We start from the raw sequence: 25,639 nt of genomic DNA, 5'->3' as shown, positions 1-25,639 counted from the left end.
TTTTGGTCTATTTATTTACACAAATTTAATAGAGGTAGAACCATCTGTATTATTTACAAATTTACATTACAAATAAATAGTCACAGAATATATATACAAATAAATACAATGATAAAATCCTATTCAAACCACCTTATATGCCCCCAAGGTTAAACAAAAGTATAACAGGATCTATGATGAAATCACACTTAGATTCACATTTATTTGGTCATGGTGAGCAAGCCAAGTTCACATTTACTGACTTCAAGCTCCATTTAGCTTAAAAAAAATACTGACACGTACAGAGACCCAAATGACTCCAAGTAATGTGAACTGGTAGGTTGTGTTGCCAAAGCCTCTGAGAACAGACAGCTCAAGGTGGGTTCAGTCATTGTGGCCAATTATACTTCTGCTCGGATTGAAGGTGTGCTGAGCTATGGTGGGAATTACGTGAGGGTACTTTGTGTACTAATAAGCATGGTAAAAGTGTAGTTTGTCCAACCATAACAGGTGCAAAAAGCTAAGAGGAGAATCTGTGCTTGGTGGACAGTCTGTTCTTTCCCACACCTGAGAGGTGATCTGATCAGTCAGAATGATTGAAATCACCTGTGTAGGTTTACCACTGGTGTGCATGGCCTTTAATGGCTAGCTGTTACCGTCTTAAAGCCTTCACACAGACTGTTTGGATGAGTCTTACCTCTCTTTACCACCACAAGCAGCCATTTTCCCACTACCTGCCAAGCATGAAACAGCAGAGTTGAAGAAAAGGAAAAGACTGGTGAAGAGATTTCTCTGGAGAGCTGCTGGACCAGACCAGAGGGGAAGAGTGAGTAAATACTGAACTTAACGTTTAGTGGCCAGAAAGCGTGACTCCGGTGAGATCCTGATGATGCTGGATGGGGGCAATTGTTTGCTAACAGATTAGCCACAATATCTTGATAAGCCAGTGGTACATCAGAATTGTCTTTCTGTTCCCTTGTAGACAAAAAAATCTATTAATGTAGCATTAAGCGAATGAGAAAATTAAGCCATTTCCAGTTTGGTCAATAACATTTCAATAATCTGCTTATTTAATCTAATGAAATCTGCATCCTACTAGTCTGACAGTGTTCAGATATTTCCTGTGTGCTGTGCTTCTGCCCACTTTAACATCCTGTCCTGTCCCGTCATCCTGTTTCTTTCTGGAGAGAGATCCACCGAGTCAGAAGATATAACAGGTCTAGATTTAACCTCTTAGAGCTGGATCTTAAGTTTCTCATAGGGATTAAATTTCAATAACTGGAGGTGGCATATAAGAAAGAAAACTTATCATGCGATTAGGCAAACCCAGCTTGGAAACGACTTCACGTGCTCTTGTGCCAAGGGCCCTCCTCACAGCCACTCGGCTGATCTGCTGTAGACTGAGGGGAGTATCTAAGGAAGAGAAAACAACAGAGCTTATACTTTACTGTTGCCTCTTAGATGATCTATATACAGATAGTGACTAAATGCACCCTTTGTGTAAACAAACTTACTCTCATAGAACTCAAGGCAGAGGTAACAGGGAGATCCTGGACTGGTGTAGTGGATAGGTTTTTTGTTCAGGTTATCCCTGGCATACACATTACCCCCAAATTCCACAAGTAGCTCAGCCAAGTCAACGTTCTTTGTTTTGGCTGCATGATGAAGGGCAGTCTCATGTAGCTTGGCAGCATTGACATTTGCCCCTTCGGGAAAGAAAGACAGAGCTGGATGAGTGAGAAAAGTAGCTCTGTTGTCTGCAGGATTTGTTTTTCTACATTAATTATAAATGTCATAATCATTTCCAAAAAGAATACCATTAGCAGTACACGTGAAAATAAACCATCTGTCATTCTAAATAAATAAACTGAATCTCCCTCATGTGGGATGAGTAGATCACTGGTGTGGCAAGCCATGCTTAACCAACTGAGTAAAACTGCAGGGTGGATGCAGCAGGCTCATCGTGCAGCAGTGAACAGGCTCTTAGTTTGTATAACTGTGGCCTGTAAAGCACAGGCACAAAAAAATACAGATCGACTGACGGAAATAATGAGAATACATCGTTTGCAGAAGAGCTGGGAGATCGATTGATATAATGCTATTTTTAGCATTAACTCTTAACTTGGTAGTTACAGCATTAAAACTACTTTTGGTTGTGGTTGAAGTAAAAAGTTACACAACTTCTGTGTAATTTGGTTAATGACTGCTTCAACTGCTGGACGAGATACACAGACAGCAAAAGCACTGCATCCATTGTCAATCCTCTGTACACACAGTCCACCAGTGTGTACAGAGTGACCCAAAAATAAAAACAAAAACAGTTTCATTTTACTCATTTCTGGTTTGCAGGAGATAAACACAGACTCACCTGCAATGAGGAGAACTCTGGCGCAGTCATAGTGTTGCCTGGCACAGGCTACATGAAGCGGTGTCCCATAGTGGCAGTCATGGGCCTCCATGAAGGCTCCTTGATCAATCATGAGCTGAACACAATCCGAATTACCTATTATGAGAGACAGGCAAAATTATTTCTGCTTAGAACTTCATTAAATACTCTGCAGCACATTGACTTTCCAAGCACAGCCGGGGAAAAAAATTCCCAGTAGGCGAGGAGACACTTGTTTCCTGTGGGCTTGAAAGGTGGCTGTAAAAATGTTTGCAGTTTCGCCTTTCAAGAGCACAGGAGCTTTTGTTTAGACTGAATAAATTTTGGCTTAAGTTTTACTTTAAAGGTTTCTCCTTACCAGTCATTTCAGTTTTCAGATCAATAGTGCAATTATCCCAGTATGTTCCAGTGCCTTAGCAAGCACAGGAAGAACAGAACATTTTGGATCATTTTGTTCCAAAAATGTTGTGTACTGGGTTTGTTTCCTTTCCCCTTTTTTCCCTTCTTTCTTTTTTTTTTTTGCTACATCTTGAAAAGCTTAAAAACAAATCAAGAGCTCAGGAGTCAGGAACTCTGGACCATAGGGACACATTTTGTTTTGGTAGGGCAAATGCATTCTGCTTTCTCTGGCCATCTCTTTGTTCATTTTTGTCTTACAATCCTTGTCTTTGGGGTACATTTTTTAAAAATCGCTGTTTAAATTCACTTTTTTTCAAATGTTTTCCAACTGGCTATGACATGAGTAAAATTAGCCATGTGCACAACATCTCCCCCCAAGCTTCCCCACGTAAGGTCTATGCTCCCAGTACTATTTAACAAGAACACTGTGACTGTTGGTGTAGTTAAGGCCCATCTTAATTACTCTGATTTTTTAAGAACATTAAAAACTTTGTTCACTTTCTCCACAATGAAAGAAAACTACCAGACTTTTCTCCTGCAACACAGTACAAACTCAATGTGTACATTCCTAAGCAATACTGTCTTAGCAAGACCCACCTCCCATGCATGCCTCATGAAGAGGTGAGAAGGTAAACAGTGGAGGGTTAACTGTTGCTCCATACTCCAACAGAAGCTTAACACATTCAAGGCTACCGGCTGCGCAGGCATCACACAGTGGAGTGCTACCATCGATGTTACGAGCATCCACCTGTAGAACACAGAGGCATAGTAAAGTTGCACATACACCAAGAGACCCAAGGAAAGCCATTAACATGACTCAATTCTCTTGAAAACATTTCTTGTTGCTGAAACGATTCTGGCACCGGCTCACCTGTGCACCAGCGTCCAACAGCAGTCTGACACATTGGGTCTGTCCCTGTATACATGCCTCATGCAGCGGGGTGATGGAGTCAACAGCCACGATGTTAACTGCTGCACCTCCCTCTATCAGCTGCTGCAGCTGGAGGGCCCTGCCCTGTGCAGCAGCCTCATGCACTGCTGACCTGTCCGTCCAGAATCCAAGACCATGAGCTACAAACATGTGAAACCAAACAAAGTTTGAGCTCGTCTGTTCATGATGTTTACATTTTCTGAGTGACTGGGTGTTAGCTTATGATTAATAAAATTCTCTCTTCAAGTTTATTTAGTCAATCCAATTGTGCAATTTTAGCTGAAATATTGTTTCTTTTTTGTATGGCTTCGATGGCAAAGTGGGGAAGGAGAGTCACAGTGAGCTTTTCATACAATTACTTATAAAATATGAGATAAAAAGTATTTTTGATTGCTGTAAAAGTACTACAGTTGAAATACTAAATTATGATGTACTGTATTTCAGTATTTACATCAAATGCACATTAAGCAACTGCGGTAAAACACTAAAAATCAGGTTTGGAAGCTGTACATGTTTAACAAATCATGACCATCCTCCTCAATAACTGGTACTGAAAGGGGCACAACTAAATCACAAGTATAATAGAATCTAAGGCTATAACTAATAACAAGTATTCCATTTACTGTGATATAAGACCAAATGAAACAAAAAAATGCAATTTCTCCCATTAGAGAACCTGAAACTATCACATATTTGGGATTTTTGTCTTTAAAAATGATTTCAATAACAATTCTGTTTTAATGACAGTTGCCTAATTAATTTTCTTTCCATTGACTATTCGATTAATCAACTAATCATTGCAGGCCTAGTAGGATCCAAACATCACAACAGAACTAGTGTGCTGGTCTGTACTACACATTAAGGCGTGTGCTGTTGGGTCCACTGACCTGTACGTGTACATAGGCAGTATAAATCTTATTTAGATTTATACTTTAGATTTATAGTGTTTAACATTTGCTGTCACAGAGCAAAGCTAATTCTAAGATTGCACAACATGCACTTCAATGTGGACCTGACCTCACTAATGAGCTTACATCTTGCTGCCATGCTCTCAAATTAACTACCACTTTAAGAGGGATAGGTGACGTTGACCCAGCTATACGTCCGACGGACACCAAAACCTAGTCCCCATGAACTGAAAGCTAATAAAAGCTGGTCTTAGCCATAGACCCCATCCGATCCTTCGCTCAGCTAACGCAGTTTTATGCGGTTGTCTTGGGTTACCGTTAGTCACCAACCGTAAGCTACTTACCGATTTCTCCATACAAGGACGGTCTGGCCCGAGTGATCTCCATTTCATGTTACCGTTTTTGTTCTCCGTGAACCGCTTCGATTCAGCCAAACATGCAGTTCATCCTGGTGCCAAGGAATACAGACAGAAAGGGCTGCATTGCTACAAAAATACGCCGAACAGCTGGGCGGCCGGGCGCCGGGTGCTCCGTCCGAGCAGCTGAGCTACACTCCAAATAAACAATGGCGTGGAATTCTGGGAAATGTAGGCGACTGGTCTACAAAAGAGGACACCGCTGAAGGTCTCCTATGGCCCAGTTAAATAATTGACAGGTTTAAAGAATATAGGATTCTAACAAATAATGAAACAGTGATAAAGAAATAAGAATGAATTACTGTTTGTTTGTTTATTCATGACTTATTTACCTGTGCATTGCTAGGTTCCAGAATGTAAAAGTGAATCAGATTTTATGAATTTATGCTAGCTGGTAAGTTAACCATAGACTGTATAAGACACATATATACATATATAAGTTAACTCATAAAAACAGCTTTTGAAAGATACAACATATGCAATAGTTTTTTTTTTTTAATTTTCCAAAATTGCATAGTCAGTGATGTTTATCAGTACACAGGCATGAATGTTTTTTTTGTTTGTTTTGTAATTAAAAGTTAACATGGCTAACTTAAGCTCTTATGGCACTCGCTGTCATGGTTACAATATGTTGTAACCATGACTGTATCAAGACAACTCTTTATTTATTTGTTTGTTCATTATATATTATAGAGTTCCTATAATATATATTGTAGAGTTCCTATAATACACCCATGGTTGTGACCTACAGATTTGCTCAGGTTCTGCAGTTTGAAGAGGCAGTTTTTCTGCATCGTCAGTTCCTGTTGTTTTAGCTTCCTTGCAACATAAAAATTCTGCTTATATTTGCTTGTGTTAGATATACATACCAGGCAACCAATAAAGTATAGAATTCAAAGTTTAACTTTCCAGCCAGACTTTGTTGTATCCAGAGTCTATACCATAACCCATGTGAATATTTAAATCCATTCATTAGTAAAATTTTGAATAGTTGGTTCTGCTCTTACATGGGCATCAGGAACCAATATGATTTCTTTTTTTCTTGCTTTTTTTTTTTATCTATGAAGTGTTTGAAAATGCTGAAACAGTGATGGCCTGTGACATATTTTAGGTGGTATCTGGTATAAATGTTGTTGTAACCCCTGTGCATCCACCAGTGAATATCAGAATTCAGCACATCATTGTGCTTCCTGCTAATTTGACAAGCAGTTTCAAAAATTGCATGTCATGCACAAACAACAATACTATTACAACCTGTCCCTGGGCTTTCTTATTCCCTCCTGTGGACTTGCTCTCCCCTCTTGTTTCCCTCTAGTACAGTCACCTGACACACTCAGCCCACCTACCAAATGTCCCTGGACTTTCTTCCTGTCTCAGTATCCACTTGCTCACCTGTTTTTCTTTTTCTCAGTCACCTGAGCTTCCCTGGCCACTCCCAGTTTCTCTCAAACTGTTCCTGGTTTCTAATTATCAGTACTTCTACTAGCCCTTTTCCCTGTCGGTTGTCAGACTGTCTGCTTGTATATGCGTGTGCCTGCTACCTGCTTGTAGTAATCTGTTTTCTGTACCTGTCTGCCTGCTAGTCTGTTCACCTGTCAGTAAGACTGTTTTTATACAGTTTATTCATTAAAGGTCCTTCACTGAACCTGTTTATGTGTGTGTCTACCCCTGCCTGTGGTGGTACCACCCGCACCTGAACATTTACCTGTATTTACTCACTGGTGCGTATTTCATTGTGGTTGCTTACTAGATGAAAAATATATAGATAAGACTCTAAGCCACTCCCACATAGTGTGTCTATGGCAAATATTAATCATGTTTGATCTAAGCTTTGATTCTGTCCCGAGGCAGTTGTGTTGCCCGGAAACAGCAGGGCGTCAGCCTTTTCACAGCAGGTTAAGATGAGTAGCCGTAAGATGTGTATTACCGCTACTCGCATTTTATAAAGATGAAAATTACTGTTGTGCAACAACAACTGTCAGTGATGAAGCAAAATGATTATAAGTGTCCGAGATCTGGATTTACTGCTCACTATTGAGTTAACTATTGAGCGTACACTTTAGGGTGTGGCCATGGATTGCATAAGTTGGCAGTGAGAGCCAAGAGACTCAACTGTTAACAATTAGCTAACATTGGCTAACAATTAGCCAGGTTTGGGACCGGGGAACTAAACCATGGGATAGAATTTGTGTAAAGCTGCTTAGAGCTGGATAGTTAGGGGTTCTCAGCTGCTTTGGCACTTGTAACCATCCATCCATCCATTTTCTATACTATATTTCTATTATGCTTGATCTGTTAGGGTCACAGGGCACTTGTAACCATACACTTGATAAAGTGTCAATATGAAAAATATTGTGTAATAGAGCTGTAAATTGTCACTGACCTCATACCAGGTTTGTGAGAATTTTAATTATTTTGTTAAAACGTATAAATGACATTGGCCGAATGATCACTCCATATCACCTCAGAAACACTGATGTATTCACACAAATACAAATAAAAACTTGGATCAAAGTGATCTCTATGTGAGTGTTGGCGAAACTGTACAGATTCTGTGGTTCTTTTTGAGAAAGGGCATTGTACGGTATAAGGGCGAAATGTGTGTAACCACTGATCCCAACTTCCGCTTCAATTTGCATACGTGGTTTCACTAAACTACACTGTATTGTCGAATCGACATTATAATCCACGTTACGGTCAAATAAATAAATAAATAAAACACGCAGCTTTGACATTTCCAGATCGGCCAGGGTTATCGATCATTGATTTTTCACGGAGCAGACAGAGGAGAAGCGGACGGCAGGCGTAAAATAGCCTCGGCAAACACTGCTGCCTCACCACCACCGCCACAGTTCGGTGTAGACTTTCAAGATGGATGCTCTCCGCTCGTTAGGTTTCTGTTTCTTTTTCGAAACGGACTAAACATGCGCCTATCGCCCGGGCATGGAAACACGCTGGAGAGCGAGGAGCCTTCATCACCAAACGGATTTATTATCTGCGGAACGATAAAATTTGATTTTAAGCGTATATATTTGGTCCTACACGTTTGGACTGTCGGCTATTTTGTAACTTCCTGGTTGACGCATTAACATGTCTGTTGAAACTGCGGCAAAAGCCCAAATGACTTTGACAGGGTTTTTGGATGCAAGATACCTGGGACGTTATCAGTCTGCTGTGATGTTTGAAACCAGAGAGAATTGTTTTCAACGAAGGGCAAAGGGAGAGCGACAGATTTCGTAAGAGTTCAGCTATGGAAAGTGGAAATGGTGGTGCCTCGAGTAAAGGTGACGAGCTTCCCCCCCCCCCCCCCTCCTGTAACTTTAACTTCAACAAGAAATGTGGCTTGTGTATTTATTTCCCCACTATGCTTGACACATAGCCCTAATTTTTTTTTTATTTTTTTTTTTTTATTATAACTATTATATGAGTCGCCGAAAAGGACGTGTAGACTGTCGTCTCTCACAGGACAATTTGTCCCAGCCTTATGAAACTTTTTTTTTCCCCAGTGAAATGCGAAAACGCAGTGTATTATAATTTCGCCATGTCGCTTGGATGCTTTGCTTAGGTTTGTGTTGTTGTTTTTTTTCTTCCACTTTTAGGTGTTTTACTGCCCGTGTCAGACACTTCTGACGTCTTTAAAAACAGCATTTTGGCCCCTCTTCAAAGTGCGTACTTGTATGAAGAGTCAAAGCAGTCTTTCAGATACAAGTCCGCTGTCTTGATTAAGAATCCAGTACTGGAAGAGAAGGTCAGTCCAAATCTTATTCCAACATTTAAATGTCATTAAACATAAAGTCACACCTAGTGGCTACACTTAAATCAGTTCACAGTCAATAAGCTGCGCAATATTTGATGTCAAGCTCTAAACACACACAAACACAACATTAAATAACAAAATAATCCTTTCTTTTTGGCACTTTTATCTTGTATCTTTTGAGTTTGGGCAGTTACAAAGTTAAGGGACCTCAACATGAAATGAAAATGGCATTCAATAGCTTTTCATTACACATTTCTCTTTTATATCAGTATAATGCCTTCAGAGCCAAGATAAGAGACGTAACAGATTCAGAAGAAGATCTGAAGGAAACCTATGGGTTTTTGCTGTTTGATGATCTCGAGAAGGTACAGACTACATTAACTGCCACACCTACAAACTATACGTTTCCACAAATCTTCCGATCTTGCTGACATGGTTATTTTTATTTGTTTAAAGGCTCATGCAATTGGAGAAACTGGTGTTCTCACAGGAAACAGTTCATGCACAACCCTGGGAGATCCCTGGAAGGGTAAATCATGATTTGTTATACTTCCTCAAACTGCTCCTATGTCAACCAGTGGTGAGCACAGCACGACAGTTTAGTTATATAGAGCTCAACCATGACAGAACCACATATTTCTAAGCAGAAAACACCCATTTAAGACAACGACTGCAAATAGAAAAGAATTACAATAAGCCTTTTTATTACCTTGATGGCCGTTTCCTGGATTTTGTCCATGCATGCAGATTGTGTTAAGTATCTGTGGTGCAGATCAAGCCAGGGAATGGCCCGTGCTGAGCGTGCGGTGCTCCCGTGCGTTTGAAAGTGAAAGCAAGTTAAAGAGCTGTATGTATGTATAAAAATGAAAGTGTAAGACTTGTTGTGAAACAGAAACTACTTATAGGTGCGGAGAAGTCCAGGATGCGATGTGTGTGGGGGACAGAAAGACAGTGCATTCGTTTATTGCCTGTTTCACTTTAACATTGATCTCACTGAATTGTAACATGAATTTATACTGTACCTATTTTACTTTATAACATCAAGTTAGAAATTTTGCCTCTCAGTCTTTTTCTGTGTTAGACATCTACCTGCTTTAGGCTGTGATAAGTGTGGAAGTTGCCAGGCAAACGCTGGTCAAAGTCCTCTTTATAACGCTGTTTTTCAGGGGACGGTAGTATGACATTACACTGGAGTGGAACATGTAAACAAGAGCCCCACTGTGCCATGTTTCATCAATTATATCAGTGTTGAACGGGGATAATCTGTGTTTTACTAAACATCCACTCCAGTTTTGATCTTTTTTAGGTCCTGCGTAGATTGCAAAAGTGGTATATATCATATATATCTCCTTATATTCCTTCTCATAACAAACATGTGAATTCTTAACATTAGGACTACTAACTTTCTCTGTGGTTTAAAGAGACATTTGGAAAGGTTATACTTTTGGTGTTTTTTATGTTTTGTCGTGACTTTCCTCATGCTGACAGCAGACTGTGGGTGTGGGAGCAGAGAAGACCCACTAAACTTGCCAAACCAGTCACTGCCTGTTTGTTTTACTTTCCATGTTTCCATGAGTTTTAACTTGCTGTTTAGACTGAGTGACAGAACTTCATGGATTGTCAGTCTGCCAAGTGTCTTACCTTTCCTCCTTCATATTTCAATTCATTTTTAATTCTTTAATTATACTTTTTATATTTTGCTAAACTGAGGTCTGGAGGCCTATTGATAATAACTTCATTTTCCTTTTTTGCTCTTACCCCTCTTAAAAGACATGTTGTAGGACATGCACAGGCCTATAAAGATGGCCTTTAGTGAGGAAGCAGCAACACGAAGCCCAGATCCTTCAGCTGACTGATGTTAGACTCCTGTAAATCAAGCAAATAAGATTACAAATGTTCCTCTCTCTAAGACTTTATTTAGAAACTTTTTTCTTTTTTAAATCCTCACTTACATACATTAGAAGGATTCAAAGTATTAAAATTCTAACTTGTCTAAGTGGTCGTAAGAAATACTTTCTGCTCCGTGAAACTAAAAAGTTCTCAACATGCAGTCTGGAGTGTTCCTAAAGTATCTGTAATGTTCACCTTTTCAGATGTTCATTTTTATCTTAAAGTATCTTGTTGGTAAGCAAGCTCCTGTGTTAATTTATACCTGAATACCTCAAGAGAAAGTTTTCTGTGTTTACTCAGGTGTTTACATTTCTATGTACTCTGACTGTTTGGATCTGAATCGCTGGTATCATGGGAAATCTGGATACATTGCTATCATCAGGCTGACAAAGGTACAGAAACATGGGAATTATGAAATGGTTGTATGGAGAAATAAGGCCATTATGTTTTCATCCAAAGACAACGTGTTCATTTTCTGAATAAAATTACTGTCTTTTGTTGTTACCACCAGGGGAGAGTTAAAAGAGTTTTAGAGAACTACACCCAGAATTTCACAGCACCCACTGTGGGGTTCGACTGCCATGTGTCAGAGCAGTTGTCCTCAGTATCTGCCAAAACCAGCTCCTTTCTTGCTTTTGAGAGAACCCAGGTAAGAAAAGGCATGTGACTGAGTAGACTTTGAATCAGTGACTATGTAGATGTGCTTTATTTCTTAAATAATTTGATTGTAGCAATGAAGGTCAGTCCTCACTTTATATGGAAGTTAAGCTGCACCGACATGTAAATACAATCAAATAACACTGGATAACACAATACTGATTTCATCAAATCACTGCACCTGTCATGTTGTGTCAGTCCTCCGATGTTTTGATAGTGGCATCTATGTGTCTTTCTTATCTGTCTGTGTGTGGATGCATCCTTGTGAGCACAATATTGTGGACCACTTTATGGCATGACAGCATGTTAAGAAGATAAAATGAAAGGACATCAGGCGTCTCACATGCCCCCTGTGTTTGTCTTGCAGTATTACATGTATGAGCTGTTAGATGATGGAAGCAGTGAAACGGCTCAGTGTCCCAGTGCTGCCTGTCCTTTTGCTATTGTATCGTTTTCATATTCGGACACCAAAGCAACACCTGTGGCACCACAGGAGACAAGGTACCGTGACACTATGGCAACACATGCTCTACCCTAAGGGTCATAGTATCTTCTATATCTAATACTATTTAACACAAGTTAAGAATATTTTAGTCATAATGATTAACTGTTTCCTAATTTGTCTTTTCAGAGAGGAGAAAAAACAGGGTGAGTGACATATTGCAAATCCAACAATGTTTCTTCACATATTGTTAAAAAGAAGTACAGTCACACTTCCACAAGGTTTATTATTTGGTAATTCAGCCTCAGAAACAGCCAGTGTTTTAATACTATTTAATCAAACCCAATACATAGCTATCTGATCATGAAAGAATACTGTACCTTTATCACACCATTTAAATAATGGCAGTACATTGTCAGTAGTTTGTATGTGAACATGCACTCCCTGGCCACAATTATGCACACCTGGACAATATATTGAAATACAGTTCTGTCACATATTCTTCATTAACAATGCTTTTAATGATATTAAAACAATTCGGTTTTACGGGTGTATCAAATAAATTGACCATGAGTATGTGTGATTCACTGAAAATGGCCTTTAATGAACATTCATACAACTTTTAAATAGTTTCTGTGTTTGATGATTTTGTTTCAGTCTCTCAGTACTTTGCCTGGAGAGGTCAACTTCAAATAGGCACCCGGTTCTGTGATGTTGGGCTGAGGTCTACAACAGGAACTTTGATTCCTGCAAAACTGTAAGTTCAATGTTCACATAGGAATTACATACTGTATTCTTTGTTGACTAGGGTGGTTTCAATTCTGTAAGCTATGTTCTGTTCTTTGTCTTTGTTTCTGTTTAAGGCCACCAGTGGTCAAAGTTGACAGAGCCATCTCCACGTTAGATCTGATAAAGCTGTTGCCCAGGACTGTCTTTGAAACCTGCTTCTCAGGAGAAGGTGTGTTATCAAAATGACAGAATAATCTTTATTGTCTAAGAGTTTTCAATGACTATTGCAACGTAATTTGTGGATTTAATAAATGCATAGTAATGAATTTGGCATTTATTTGCTGTATTTCAGTCTTTTTAGATGGCTTATACTACAGTCTGTGTGAGCTGTTGACTTCTGAGGCAGAAGAAACCAACTTATTCTCTCTGCTTCTACGGGAGATCAAGGAGAAAGATCTTGTGAGTTTGTTTGTTTGTTTGTTTGTTTGTTTGTTTGTTTACTACTGACCTTTTAGAGATTGTAAGTCTTAGTCATTCTTTCTCTTAAATGTAAAAAAAAATATGAGAAATCATTTACCAGAATCCAAAGAGGTGGGTTAAAATTGGTTATTCATATGGATGTCAGTCAGAAATATTAAACACAGAACACCAAGCAAACCTGTCCATTTTTACAACATTGACCAGCAAATGATTGGACTTTTTTTAATCAAAGAATTACTTAAACAATTAATTGAATCTTGGAATTGTTAATTACATTACTTTTTCTCTGTCAGTTGACTGGTCCACAGATCAGTGAATGGTTTCAGCTCTAGAAATTTAAAATCATCTAAAAAAAAAACATAGCTGACAAACTCATTTTTGCACAGGCTCTCCCTGTTCCGCTGAATGATGGTGGTTTTCTTATCCTGTTACACCCCTCCCATTTCTTCACGTACGATGGTAAGATATAAAAATGATGACTTAAGATGCTGCGAGTCCCGTGACAAAATTGCAGAATTCTATCTTTGTCAACAACCATAACTCAACTTCATCTACAAATCTGTGTTTTTTTAGACACGGGGTCCAACGCAACTGAGGTCCTGAGAGGCATGTTTGTTTTTCCAGACTCACGCGTTATACAGAAAGGTGATCACAACATGCATTTCAATTGACATTTCCCCTGTTCAGTGACACCTGTAGTTTGTGTTGATTAGCAGTTATGACATTCAAAGAGACAAAAGCAGAGATTTAACAAGTCTGTTTTCTTTTTTTTATCACAGACACAAAATCTGGACACAGAAAGACCACGTTGTCATCTGAAATCCTTCGGGTTCTACCAGTGCTAAGCTACGCAGAGGGTGAAATTGAGAAAACACCCTTCGACTCAAATGAAAAACTGTGTGAAGTGTTGGTGCAGCATATGCAGAATTATGCAGCACTGATAAATCCTGGGTTGGCATTAAGTCCCTCAAGGGAGTCCAGCATCTTTCCAGATCAGTATGATGTGCTGGATGGGCACAGACACCTCTATTCATCCCCTGAGTGGACTAACAGGGCATGGCAGAGCTTCAGGTCATACATCAGCAAGCCAGTATCCTTTCAGTTGCCAGTATCTAAAGCTTCAGAAATCCTGGCAGCTGGACAAGAGGAGCAAAGAGAAGACCTTGATGACGACGTCTATATCTGCCTGTCATCTCCTGAGGAGGCACCAACCAGTTCTGTTGGCATTCGGACAGAAGACCAGTTAACAGACCGGAAATCTCCTGTAAATGTTGAGACATCTGAGGACAGTTATGTAACAAGTACGGAAGCACAAGTTGACTTAACAGCTGTGCCTCAGAATGTTGTACCAGATGATTTGCAAGCTGGAGATAAAACCAAAGATACGGAAAAATCAGGTCTGACCATACTGATCAAAACTGATGATTCAGGGGCAAAAAATCTTCAGATTCCCGCTACATCAGAGGACCTTTCAGCAGAGCTGATTGTTAGCATCACTTCAGCAGAGCGAACTGTAACTGATGAAAGTGTGATCAGTACCATGACAGCAACAAAGCATAATGACTTTCAGCTTTCTGGTTTTTCAGCAGCAAAATTGCAAACACCAGGAGAGGACTCTCTGCATGATGAGACTGCTACAAAAGTCATAAATAAAGATTGCCCTGAGCTCACCAGTTTCACAAAAACAAAACAAAGGAGACTATACAGGGGGCATACCAAAGGTCTGAGAAAGGCATCTAAAGCTGGTGCTGAGACTCTTAGTTCACAGACAGTCAATATGTCAGGGGAGGATGACATCTCCATGAGTCAGAAGGATGACCAGGACATGGAATCATCAGGCCTCTCACAGCTGAACAGTCCTTTGAATATTGCTTTGAGAAAATTCCGAAGGCGAAAACGCAAATTTGGGAAGCTGTCATCTAAGAATAAGAAAGTGAGAGAGAGGGAGCAAAAATCAGACCCTGGACAGCAGAACTTGGGGGGCATCGTTTTAATGGAACCTGAAGTTTGTCCTCTGAGAAAGAAAACCGAGCGCTGGGACTTAAAGCCGGTTTTGAGCGAATGTGGACAAATCTTGGTTCCTCATGGCTCCATAGACTTTGCTGATCAAATTAGGTCTTTCAAAGATCAGCTTCAGTGTACAAAAAACGACCAGTATCCTGAAAAAATGCCAGTTGATGCCTCCGTGAGTGCTCATGACAAAGTTGAAATGGAGCAAGAGTCTAGCACTTCTCCAGAGACAGCAGTGGACAAAAGAGAGGCCACAACATCCAAGGATGGAGGGAACCATCTTCAAAATGTTGTGGCTGGTCGTATTAATGCTGAACATAGCCTTTTGAGACAATCAGACGACGGTTCTCTGAATCCAGAGAGTAGTAAGCATTCCTCAAAGGATGATGGCACAGACACTAGTCCCTCAGAAGCGGTTAAAGAAAAGCACACTAATACCTTCTCCCCAGGAAAGTGTGCAACAGTGGGTGACTTTCTGTTGAGTAAACTAAAATCAGTTCTTTTAAGGGGAAAGAGAAAAAACAATTTCCTTGCATTAGAGGGAAACACTACAGATACTGCCCAGAACACTGAGCCTTGTCTCAAGAAGGGCAAAGTTGACTCTGATGCTGAGGCATTGAAGAGTAATAATGCAAGTGTCCCGACCACCAGTGCGGGTGCCAAGGAAGTTTCAGAGATGCTTTCAGTTGACCCTGTTTTTGCTTATGCCTTGGGCCTGACCCCTAAAGAGAAACCAAATGACGTACAGAAAAGTGAGGGTCAGGATTCTCAACTAAAGAAAGCCTCATCAGAGACACAAGAACAAACCATTTTAGACAAACATCCTCAAATCATACAAAAATCTCCATCAATTTTCCCAAGAAGGGGTAGGATTAAAACACTCAAAAGGCATCAAGGCATCCCCGCAGAACATATCAAAAAGAAATGTAAGTCATATTTCATAATTCTGAGATTTTTAATGCATGTTTTTGTAAAATCCCTTCAGCATTGTTCATGACTTTGAATTGACTCAGCTCTGTGACTTCTGCATCTGTCCTTCTGTAACCTATCGCATCATATTCGCTAATACTTAGCTTGCTTTGGCTCTTCTCTTACTTGTGCCGCATTTTTACCAGTACTGTCCATCTGCACTCAAAGGCTGCTTAACAAACAAATTCCTTTGTTCACAACAATGGCATAGTCAACATATTGGTGACAAGTTCCTTTTAGTAAGACACTTGTATATTTCAAATGCTTTCATTGTGCTACGTTTTATTTTCATGCAGTTTCCCTTTTTCTCCTCTGTTTTGTCTTCACAGGGTGGTTGCATTTTCAAACCCCAGCTTCTTTTGCCACTGAAAAACTCAAAAACAAAGAGAGTACTAGGGATAATTCTGTCAGGAAGACTGTTAAGGAAAAAATGAACAGTGCTTGCTCATCTACAGATGGTTTGAACTTACTTGCTGACTTGGCACTCAGAGCCAGTAAAGACCAGGTTCCACCACAACCAGACCAAGCACTTGAGAGAAAACCTGAGACGAGTTTGAAGAAGTGTGGCCTTAAAAAAGATGTTACCAGTGCTGAACAAGAGTCAGTTCTTCATGCTCTGCTTAGACAGCCTGCTGCTCTACCCATTCCGCCTCTTGAGTCCCCTTCTCCAAGCCATCTTGTGGGAGGTAGTGAATTGGTTGGTTTAATATCTAAAGAACATGCTTACTCACTACCCCCGTCTTCCCCTCTGCTGTTGGGTTTGCCAGGTACACCCTTCCAGGTATCCCCTTTAAGTGGTTCTACCAGACTGCTGCACCATCACCCGCAATTGCATGGCGGTGGAATTCAAACACTACACCCCTCTGTCTGTCAGAACGACAGAGGTGAATGCAACCACCGGACTTCAGAATACCTGAAAAAACACTTGGTTCGCAGGCGAAAGTTCAGACACTCTCGAACCTTTGTTAACAAGGATGGATCTGTCCAAGTCACAAGGCAATGGAAAGAAAACTATGACTTTAATCGAGACAGCAAGTTTTCAAGCGACTCAAAGGATAAAGCTATCCTACGAGCCTTGCATGGGTATGTATATTGTGTTGCTTATTTATACAAAGAATTTCAACATTAAAGATAAAAATGTTTCTTTTCCCATAGTGTCAATGCTATAATTGTTGTATATAGTTGACAGAGGTGGGCAATATGCTGGAAAATTGACATTCCGTTTAGATGACATGAAAGCTTAACTAAAACAGAATTTTTGTATATTTTCCATCTTCGATAGCCCATGGGATTTCTCCATTCAGGACACCACAGAAGAGGTACAGCTCATTGTCCACATGTGGATAGGTCTGTTTTACAGCCGGTCAACAGCCAGATTCTTTGACATTGACTCGAACTTAACATACCCATGTTCAGAAGAGAGCGATTCTCTGGAAATGTCCAGTGGAATTGTATCAGCATCAGATGAGTCTGAGCTCAAGGCAAATTCATGTGGTGCTTTCCCAAGTGTAACAGACACTCAGGAACCTTCAATTTCAAAAGCTTTGGACCTCAGCAAAAGAGATGACTCTGTCTTAGACCAAGGATCTGTGATTTTGGACTTGTCACTGAGAAACACCAGGGCAGAGACTGTCACTCCAGATTCAGAATTCAACAGTAAAGGAGTTTCTGTGCCTGATGAACGGAAAGAAGGAAGTGACACATTGAACATGGTCAAGTCATCCATGAGACTACAAGAGGTAGGCGCATTTCAAGTTTGGTTCTCGTCAAGTTACTGTTATACTGAACACAAACAATTATGCATTTAATGTTTTTTGCCATGATTTTAAAACTGTCTTGAGGATATAAAACAATTTAAGGAGCAGGTTTGTGTGTTTTTTATGTAATAACAGACATACAGTCACTGGCATAATTAAGGGAATACCAAAGAAGAGCTATTGAAGGTAAAAGGGTTAATTGGAAGGGACAACCCACTGTTTTCCAGTAGGATGCTATTGCATCTGAATAGGAGTCGCAAACTGCAACTATGGCATAGAAACTATGGCAAAAAAAATTCCAAACACTGAAAAGCTAAATCAGTAAAGAAAGACAGCAGTTACCACTTTCACTGAATGAACCACACAATGACATGTTTAAAACATGTAATTCTTATGTTCTGTTTACTGTTTCTTTTTTCAGTGTCACAAAAAATTTGTAGACTCCACAGAGATATTTAATGAGGAAAATGATGTCAGAAGCATCTATGAAAATAAGAAAATTTGTAGTCCTTTGCAAAAAGATGGCTGTCTGGAGCACACTGATGATCCCTCACCTTTAAAAGGTGAGGGATCATTTATTCCTCCACAAGAAAAGAAGGAAAGAGCATCCATTTGGACAGAAAATGATTGGACTTCTTTGGGAATTGACCACGTGTCACATAGATGCAACAAAGAGAAGACGCATATGAAAGATGCCATTGAAAATTCTGAAACTACAGAGATGAGTTTGGTTCAAAAACAAGAAACAGATCCATACAAATCCATTACAAACGAAGATGAAGAGGTAGAATCCAACAAAGAAGCAGATCAAGTGTTGCATACAGATGAGCATGATGAAATTGATTACAAAGATGGGAAAAACTGGGAAATGAAAGAAAACCCATGTCACAAAGGCAAAATAGAACCTTCTCCAAAAGTCGCGTATACAGATGACGATTCTGCAAACAAACAATCAGGTATCATCTGTGATGGAGCCCTAAATGAGAAGCAGTTATCAAGGGAGGAACCTAAAGCAGTCTCACCAGGCAAGGCTGAAAATGTTAATGAAGATGTGGACTTCATTAACATTACAGCACATGAAGATAAAATGACTGCAGATGAAGATCGTTTTGGAAAAGACAGTGGACTTGATGAGAAGGACAGTTGCCTTTCAGCTGTGGGAGTTGACAGTGATTTGCGTGATCAGCCGTTACCTAAGGCGCGTGAAGGCTCCGATTCAGCACAGAAGGATTGTCTTACAGATTGTAGTCGCAGAGCACCGTTTGATGAGCCACCACCTCAGGAAGACAATGAGGAAGATGTCTGCCATGATTTGCAGAGAAAGCTTTGTGCAAACAGAAGTGCATTGTCAGATGAACATGCCATTTCAGAAAAAGCTCCTGACACTTCATCTGAAATGGAGCCTGTTTCTAATGAGCCTGCAGCTGAGGAAAATTCAGAAAATATTTGTTTGGAAGATAAAGACCATGATTGGAAGGCAGCATTACCTATATCTGATGAGAGCACCTGTTCATTAGATGGGTCTTGTGTACTTGGGTCTGTCCTCAAGACAGAGGACAGTTTGGAAACAGGAGGGCAAAACACAGCAATGGCAGTCTTCAGTTTTGGAAGTAGTGATGGTCGTGAAGATCAGCAAGCCAAATCAGTTGCGGAAGAGAAAAAGGATGAACCATTTCATCACGAGTCTCATTCACCTCAGTGTGAGGTTATAGAAAAATGTGAAGACACACTAACTAAAGAAACAGATCTCAAAATGAACAAAATAAATGATGGATTGGAAAAAAGTCATAGTGGGGTTGTAATTCCATTTATTGGAATAGATATTTCTGGAGAGGACATAGTACAACCACATTGCTCACACTCACAGCGCAAGATTGAAGATGTTCAAGACCGGAAAGGAATACCATTTATCAGTGAAACTACCTCCCCTGACTTACCCACAGAGGTATGCAGTACACCTGAAATGTACTGTAAAAAGAAGGAACTGTCTGCTGGCAAAATATCACTTCTTGATGTAACTGAAACCAACCAGCCAGTAGTCTTGGGAAGTGAGTCTGATGAGCGATGTCCTACCCCGACTGTGGATGAGAAGCCACATGAGTGCATACCTTATTTTGGCCCTGACAGCAGTACTTCTGCTTTTAGTAGCAGTGAAACCTGCAAAAACATTATTCAGGAATGTCTTAATAGAACCTCAACACCCACAAAGGATGAGATGTCTCTTGAGCAAAATCTTGTTCCCCACTCTTCAGTTAACAGTGATCCCAACCCTCATTGCGGTCTTCAAACTGATCTGGAACTAAGAACTTTAAGAGTTCTACAAACTATAGACAAGTACCTCTCCGAATCAAAGAACACGGACAAATCCAACCACATTGAAACAGCTGATGTGAAACACTGTCTTCAAACCCCTGACCTCAACAGCAAGTACATCCCCACTTACTTAGCTCCAAATCACACTTCACCTGGCTTTAATGAGCAGAAAATAAGCAATTCAAAGCCAGCAGTGGTGTCAGCCTCTACCTCAGAGGGCCTGCACCAAAAATCATCTGATAACTTTCTTATATCGCCTTTCAAAATTAAATTAGAGGAAGTACTTGGTGTTCCCTTGCAGCTAAAGAAAACGGACTCACCACTTCCTCAACACTATTTTGAAAGAACAGATAAATCACAGGAAACCCTGATAGGGCAAGATTGTCATTCCTACACATCTATTCCGTCGGCTGAGTGTTTGCAGACTATTAAACCAAATGTCGACCAAGACAGGCATAAAACATCTCAGTTCAGTTTAAATCATGAATCCCGTTCATACAGTCAGCGTCCTGTCATGGCTGTGAAACCCTCCAAGAGTGATGAAAGTCAAGCAGATTTCATCTCTGAAGATGGACATATTGAACACTCTCCCAGTAATAAAAAGAAAACCCCTGTAGTTGCATACACCACGCCCACTACCATGCCTGTAGAGAAGAAGACAGAAAATTTCAGGGCAAATTCTGGACTAAACAATGATGAGCAAGAGTCCAGTGAGTTTACTTCCAAAAGTAGTTGGTTCTCATATGTTAGCGACAGTAAATCTAACTTGGATAAAACTAATTTTCCTTCTTTTGTTGGGCAAACAAATAAAGAGGACGCTGAGATGGATCAGAAAGACTGCTCAGAAGCATCAACTTCATTTGTGGATTACAAAGATAACAGCACAGTAAACGACAGTCCTATCCAAGGACCTCAAAGCTCACTCATATGTACAGTCTATAACACCAGCCGAAAGAGATCATATTCTTTTCTAGAGCAAGTTTCTCAGAGGGGCCTACAAGATGACCTCACTCAGGCATCAATGGAACAGGAGTGCCTTATCTTTTCAGAACAAATGAAACAGTTTTTGAAAAGGAGTAAGAGAGGACCCAACCACCAACAGGACACTCATGACAAATTGAAGTTGTCTTGCGCTAGCCCTATGACTGTGAACTTTTCCAGTCTAGAGGAGCAAGAGGATTCACTGGATCTCTTGGACAAACCATCACTTGTTGGACAAAAAATCAAGGTAGACATGTCCAACAGGAAAGACATGAGAGACTCCACTGAGAACGAAAAGACTCAAAAATTCTCATCCATGCATCCTCAAAAATTATCTTCAGGAACAGGAAACCTTAAGGACCATGCTGGAGTCTCTAGTGCGACTGCAGACTGGGCTAGAAGGTACGAGGCAATGATGGAGGACGTCTGTGCTGTGAAAAAGGTCCCATCTAGACCTAAGAACTTCAGAATGGACAGAGATCACAAAAAGACTGAATCAAACCATTTTGACTTCTGTGATCAAATGAAGAAAGAGATGGATGAGAGCTTTCGAAGTAATCTGAATTCAGTAGTGAAGAAATCCTGTAAAACAAAGTACAGATTCTACATATTAGTGACGTCAGATGATGCCCTCTTTGAGGAGACCAAGGTAAGACAAGTTTTCAACAAACTTCTAATCCCATATTTCAATTAAATGTATATTTCAGTGATATACTGTATGCAGCCTTCATTTCTGAAGCTGTTAAAGTGATACAAAACCCAAAATGTGTTTTTTGTTTTTGGCAGTGCAACATTCATTGCCAGTACAAAAGGTGCCAGCCCCAAGTTGTTGTTTATCACATCGCTTTGAACTTAATCATGGACATTTTTCATTATTTTCCTACATTCTATTGACCAAAACAATTAAAAGAGAAAGTTAATTGGCAGATGAACCAATAATGAAAGTAATGGTTTGTTGAAGCCCTAGTCATTTCCTACACATTCCTGTCCTATGGAACTTCAGATTGCAGCATGAGCGCTGATTACAGGTACATACAGCAGCTCAGTGTTGTTTGTAGTTGACATGTCTATGTATATATATATATACATAACATGCATACCATCCTGCTTGAGTAACTGTGCTTGTTAGATGTATGATGACTTTGACAGCCTGTTTGCCCACAAGTCAGGAAATGGTAAAAATAGACCTGACCTTGAAGTTAAGTCCCTCAGCAGGTCTTCAGGGAGTGTTGTTTAGTACACTGAGCAACTAGCTCATTTCTATTCATCTATCAGCACATGCACTGCAGAAGGGACGCCAGTGCCTGATTCCCAACAAGGTTGCAAGGTTGACAAGAACGTTCACGCTTGACCATGAGATCAGAAAATGTGAACAAGCTGTTCCCAAGGTCAAGAATAAACAGAACACAGAGCTAACACCACACTCTCATGTGCATGCTTGCATGTTTGATAGGGCTGTGCATGTGGATTGAGTTTGTTTGTTGAGTCATAGTTTGGTGAAAATATGAGTGGAGCTGGGTAATGTATTTACTGAGTAAATACACGAGCAACAGGAGTGGGAACAGAAGTTTCTAAGGTGGTTTTACACCTTGAAATCTTGTCAATTGAATTTCATCGTAACTGCCTCAAATCCAAAGTGATGATAGCCAGAAACATTTACTGCTCGTTTTCAAGCCTACGGTGGTGAGCGTTTCATAATCAAAGAAACATATTGGGCAAAGTAACATTGAAATAATGTTCTCAAGAGGGTTGTAAAAACAGCTGTGATCCAGAAAATGACTACAAAAACCAAGACTGAAGCATTTCCACACATCAGCTTACATTGCAATATAATTTGTCTTATTTGATATAATCTCCCATTTATTGTGGTGATATCAAGAGGCAGTCAGCCACTGAGTAAACTCCAAGATCATATCAGAAGAATGCTGAATTTAAGGACAGTATATATGGGATACCAAGTGGGTATTTTTTTTTTTCAAAATTAGGTCAAAGCCACGCAAGACTTACTAATGAAAAATGACGTTTAATGTTTTGTAATTTCTCCTTTTGTTTTCAAAAGGGACAGTTAGAGGCAGAGGGCCATATTGCTGTACAGCCATCCGAGTTCTTCCTTGGTGAGGATAGTTCTTCACCCCTACTCATCATCCTCAGGAATGAAGACATTGCAGAGCACATTTTTGAGGTAACGCATCAGCTGCTCTAAAAGATCACAACAGGCCTTTTTGCAATAGATAATCATGAAGTAATGACTCTGCCATCTCAGGTCCCACATTTGCTCGAGTTGAAGAAGTCACCAGGTGTGCTGTTTGCTGGAATCGACGAACCAGATGATGTGGTGAATCTCACCCATCAGGAGCTCTTCATGCGGGGTGGTTTTATAATGTTTGACAGAGCAGCATTGGAGCCCCTCACTCTTTGTATGTGGACTTTTTGTTATGTGAGATCTTAATATGTGGGCATCTTATAATTCATCTGCATGTTACTCATGATCTCCACTTTGTATGAATCTTTAGGCAACCTGAAAAAATTCTTTGAAATCTTGCAAGAGCTGAGTAGAACTGGGAAGTGGAAATGGATGTTACATTACAGAGACAGTCGTCGGCTAAAAGAAAATGCGAGGTAGGGGTCAACTTTGCTACACAAGACAACTTATCACAGCAAATCAATGAAGAACCGTGACAAACATTTTCATCACAAAAATTGTAGTAATGTTTACCTTATGTCATGATTCTTCTTTATGTATTTTGAAAAATTAGACCAAACTTCATAAATCTTCACTTGGTAATAATTAGTCCTTGCAGTTAGAGATTCAAATGATGCAATGTCTCTCATTAATTTTAACCATGCAGTAAAATCGGTCTATGTCTGACTCAGAGAATGATCATTATTGTGCCAACATTGAGCCTGCCAGTGCAAGTCCAAAGGTTTATGTGGATACACCAGTCACCAATACTTTTGATTACTTGTTTCCAAAAAGGAAAAACAAAAGAACATTCCCATATTAAACGAAGGAAAGTATCTGTTTATTTTTACACTTCCAAAAGTGTATAATCATCAATGGGTTGTATTTTTTATGTTTAGCTGGTGTATAATAACTGTGATTGTGCATTATCTAAAAGCCTTTCTGCAGAAATCTTGTCTGCTTGTCTGAAATGACTTTTTTCTCCTCCCATATGCAGGTTGAGTGCAGAGGCAAAAGAGAAGAAGCACTTCTTAAACTCTTGCCAAGACGCTGGAATGCTGGACATCTTGCCTTACCACGAGTGTGACCTCATGTCAAGAGATCAGCCCGACTATCTCACATGTTTGCTTCGCTTGCAGGTCCAGAATATATCAGCCCGCTACCCTATTTTTATAACTGGTGAGATCCTAATGCACTAATATATTAACTGCACATTGACATTGAATGAGTCACATGGCATTGTGGTTTCATTTTTAAGATGGTTTTATGAACATCTCTAATAGTATTAAGAGTGAATGTTTTTAGGAATAATGTTTTTCTTGTTCTTACAGATACAACAACAGACGGTGCATTTGGGAGAAATGGAATTTTAACAATGACTGTGAACTCTTTCCTGACAAATTCTCTGAGCGAAATGTTTACAGTCTGACTGGAAGAAGGCATATGGACAAGTTGGGGTACACAACAGTCCAGAACTCAAACTGGATGTAAGGGAAAAACACTTCACCAGCAGTGGTGATTTCAAACATACTACACTTATTATTGTACTTTTCAACATGGTACAGGCAGTTCAGCTTTTTTCTATGCAGCAATAATTATTCATTTATGTTTTAACATGTTTTGGTTCATGCTCATTTGTAATTTTTCATTCACTTACAAGGATAGAGTGACCATAATGGCAGGTGTGCTGTACATAATGTATTATTTTTGTATTGTATTTTTTCTGTAAATTGTATTGTAAACCAATTGTACCATTGTAAAAAGTGTGATTTTTTTACACTGTATATACTTTGTCTTCTGGCTTATAATTCTGACTTTATACAGTTGCAGCAGAATCATTACTAGTGTTTGATGATATTTTTGTGTTTTCTGTTTTGTTTTGTTTTGTTTTGATTTTGCTGCGGTACTTTGTTCAGGCCTTGAAATAAAGCAAAATTAGGTTGTTTTCAAGTTCTGTTACATATTTAAAGTTTCTACTATACACTGTGAAGGTGGTTGACAGTGATTCTTAAACTTTATTAGTAAATTCTAAAAAAGAACAAAGAGATGTATTGTTTTGCTTTTTTTTAAAAAGTACTACACTGTGTGTTCCCACTTGCAGAGCATCTTTATACTCACAACTTTGTAAAGAAATTGTTTCAGATGACCAAAGAACCATCTTTACTCAACCAAATTTTAAAAAATAATAATAAAAATGAATTAAAAATCGATGTAGTTTTGGCAGGAAAAATCGTTTTCAGCTTCAGCGGAATAAAATACTTCAAAATTATGGTTTCTCTACATAGTGGCATTTCTGCTATTATGGATTTGATACTGTAGTTAATTCCAGTATTGTAATCCATTCAGTCTTGTTCCCGGAGGGTCACACTAACAGTGGAAGAGACTGAAAACTGTGACATCTTCAAGGTTTTAGTGTGAGATTTTACACTCCAAGTAAATAACTATTCTTCTAT

At 39.6% G+C, this 25,639-nt stretch overlaps 2 protein-coding genes across 5 annotated transcripts; one reads left to right on the top strand and one right to left on the bottom strand.

Annotated features, from left to right (window-relative positions):
• asb13b (ankyrin repeat and SOCS box containing 13b) lies at window positions 1-9,600 on the bottom strand. Of its 2 annotated transcripts, none has more exons than XM_041038333.1 (6): window positions 9,486-9,600; window positions 3,636-3,835; window positions 3,362-3,512; window positions 2,348-2,482; window positions 1,494-1,685; window positions 1-1,392 (listed from the first exon to the last, which is right to left on the bottom strand). In XM_041038333.1, exons 1-6 carry the CDS (start codon window positions 9,517-9,519, stop codon window positions 1,244-1,246), a joined length of 861 nt encoding a protein of 286 aa, XP_040894267.1. In that variant the 5' UTR covers window positions 9,520-9,600; the 3' UTR covers window positions 1-1,243. The 2 variants fall into 2 exon arrangements, with proteins under 2 accessions (XP_040894267.1, XP_040894266.1); XM_041038332.1 differs by lacking the exon at window positions 9,486-9,600 and adding an exon at window positions 4,948-7,649.
• On the top strand, window positions 8,166-25,468 carry tasor2 (transcription activation suppressor family member 2). 3 transcript variants are annotated; one of them, XM_041038330.1, is made up of 22 exons: window positions 8,166-8,303; window positions 8,619-8,767; window positions 9,046-9,141; window positions 9,233-9,305; window positions 10,967-11,058; window positions 11,178-11,315; window positions 11,691-11,824; window positions 11,955-11,971; window positions 12,423-12,522; window positions 12,629-12,723; window positions 12,847-12,953; window positions 13,361-13,433; window positions 13,548-13,619; window positions 13,754-15,910; window positions 16,283-17,036; window positions 17,236-17,692; window positions 18,132-21,653; window positions 23,064-23,186; window positions 23,268-23,421; window positions 23,518-23,623; window positions 24,184-24,365; window positions 24,518-25,468. In XM_041038330.1, exons 1-22 carry the CDS (start codon window positions 8,270-8,272, stop codon window positions 24,613-24,615), a joined length of 8,733 nt encoding a protein of 2,910 aa, XP_040894264.1. In that variant the 5' UTR covers window positions 8,166-8,269; the 3' UTR covers window positions 24,616-25,468. The 3 variants fall into 3 exon arrangements, 2 of the variants coding, with proteins under 2 accessions (XP_040894264.1, XP_040894265.1); XM_041038331.1 differs by having other exon boundaries at window positions 16,721-17,036; window positions 24,518-25,467; XR_005894088.1 differs by lacking the exons at window positions 23,518-23,623; window positions 24,184-24,365; window positions 24,518-25,468 and having other exon boundaries at window positions 18,132-23,186; window positions 23,268-23,293.
• Window positions 25,469-25,639: the final 171 nt, after the last annotated feature.

Source organism: Toxotes jaculatrix, chromosome 5 (assembly GCF_017976425.1).
Source record: "Toxotes jaculatrix isolate fToxJac2 chromosome 5, fToxJac2.pri, whole genome shotgun sequence".
Taxonomy (NCBI): domain Eukaryota; kingdom Metazoa; phylum Chordata; class Actinopteri; family Toxotidae; genus Toxotes; species Toxotes jaculatrix.
This window is presented reverse-complemented; position numbering and strand designations above follow the sequence as displayed.

Bases quoted from the DNA above. Each gene is read 5' to 3' on its own strand.
- tasor2 (XM_041038330.1), top strand. From the start codon at position 8,270: ATGGAAAGTGGAAATGGTGGTGCCTCGAGTAAAG. The intron at 13,620-13,753 runs GTGATCACAACA...TTTTTATCACAG, and splicing joins CTCACGCGTTATACAGAAAG to ACACAAAATCTGGACACAGA. The intron at 23,422-23,517 runs GTATGTGGACTT...ATGAATCTTTAG, and splicing joins ATTGGAGCCCCTCACTCTTT to GCAACCTGAAAAAATTCTTT.
- asb13b (XM_041038332.1), bottom strand. From the start codon at position 4,990: ATGGAGATCACTCGGGCCAGACCGTCCTTGTATGGAGAAATCG. The intron at 3,513-3,635 runs GTGAGCCGGTGC...TGTGTTCTACAG, and splicing joins TGTTGGACGCTGGTGCACAG to GTGGATGCTCGTAACATCGA. The intron at 1,686-2,347 runs GTGAGTCTGTGT...TCTTTCCCGAAG, and splicing joins CAGAGTTCTCCTCATTGCAG to GGGCAAATGTCAATGCTGCC.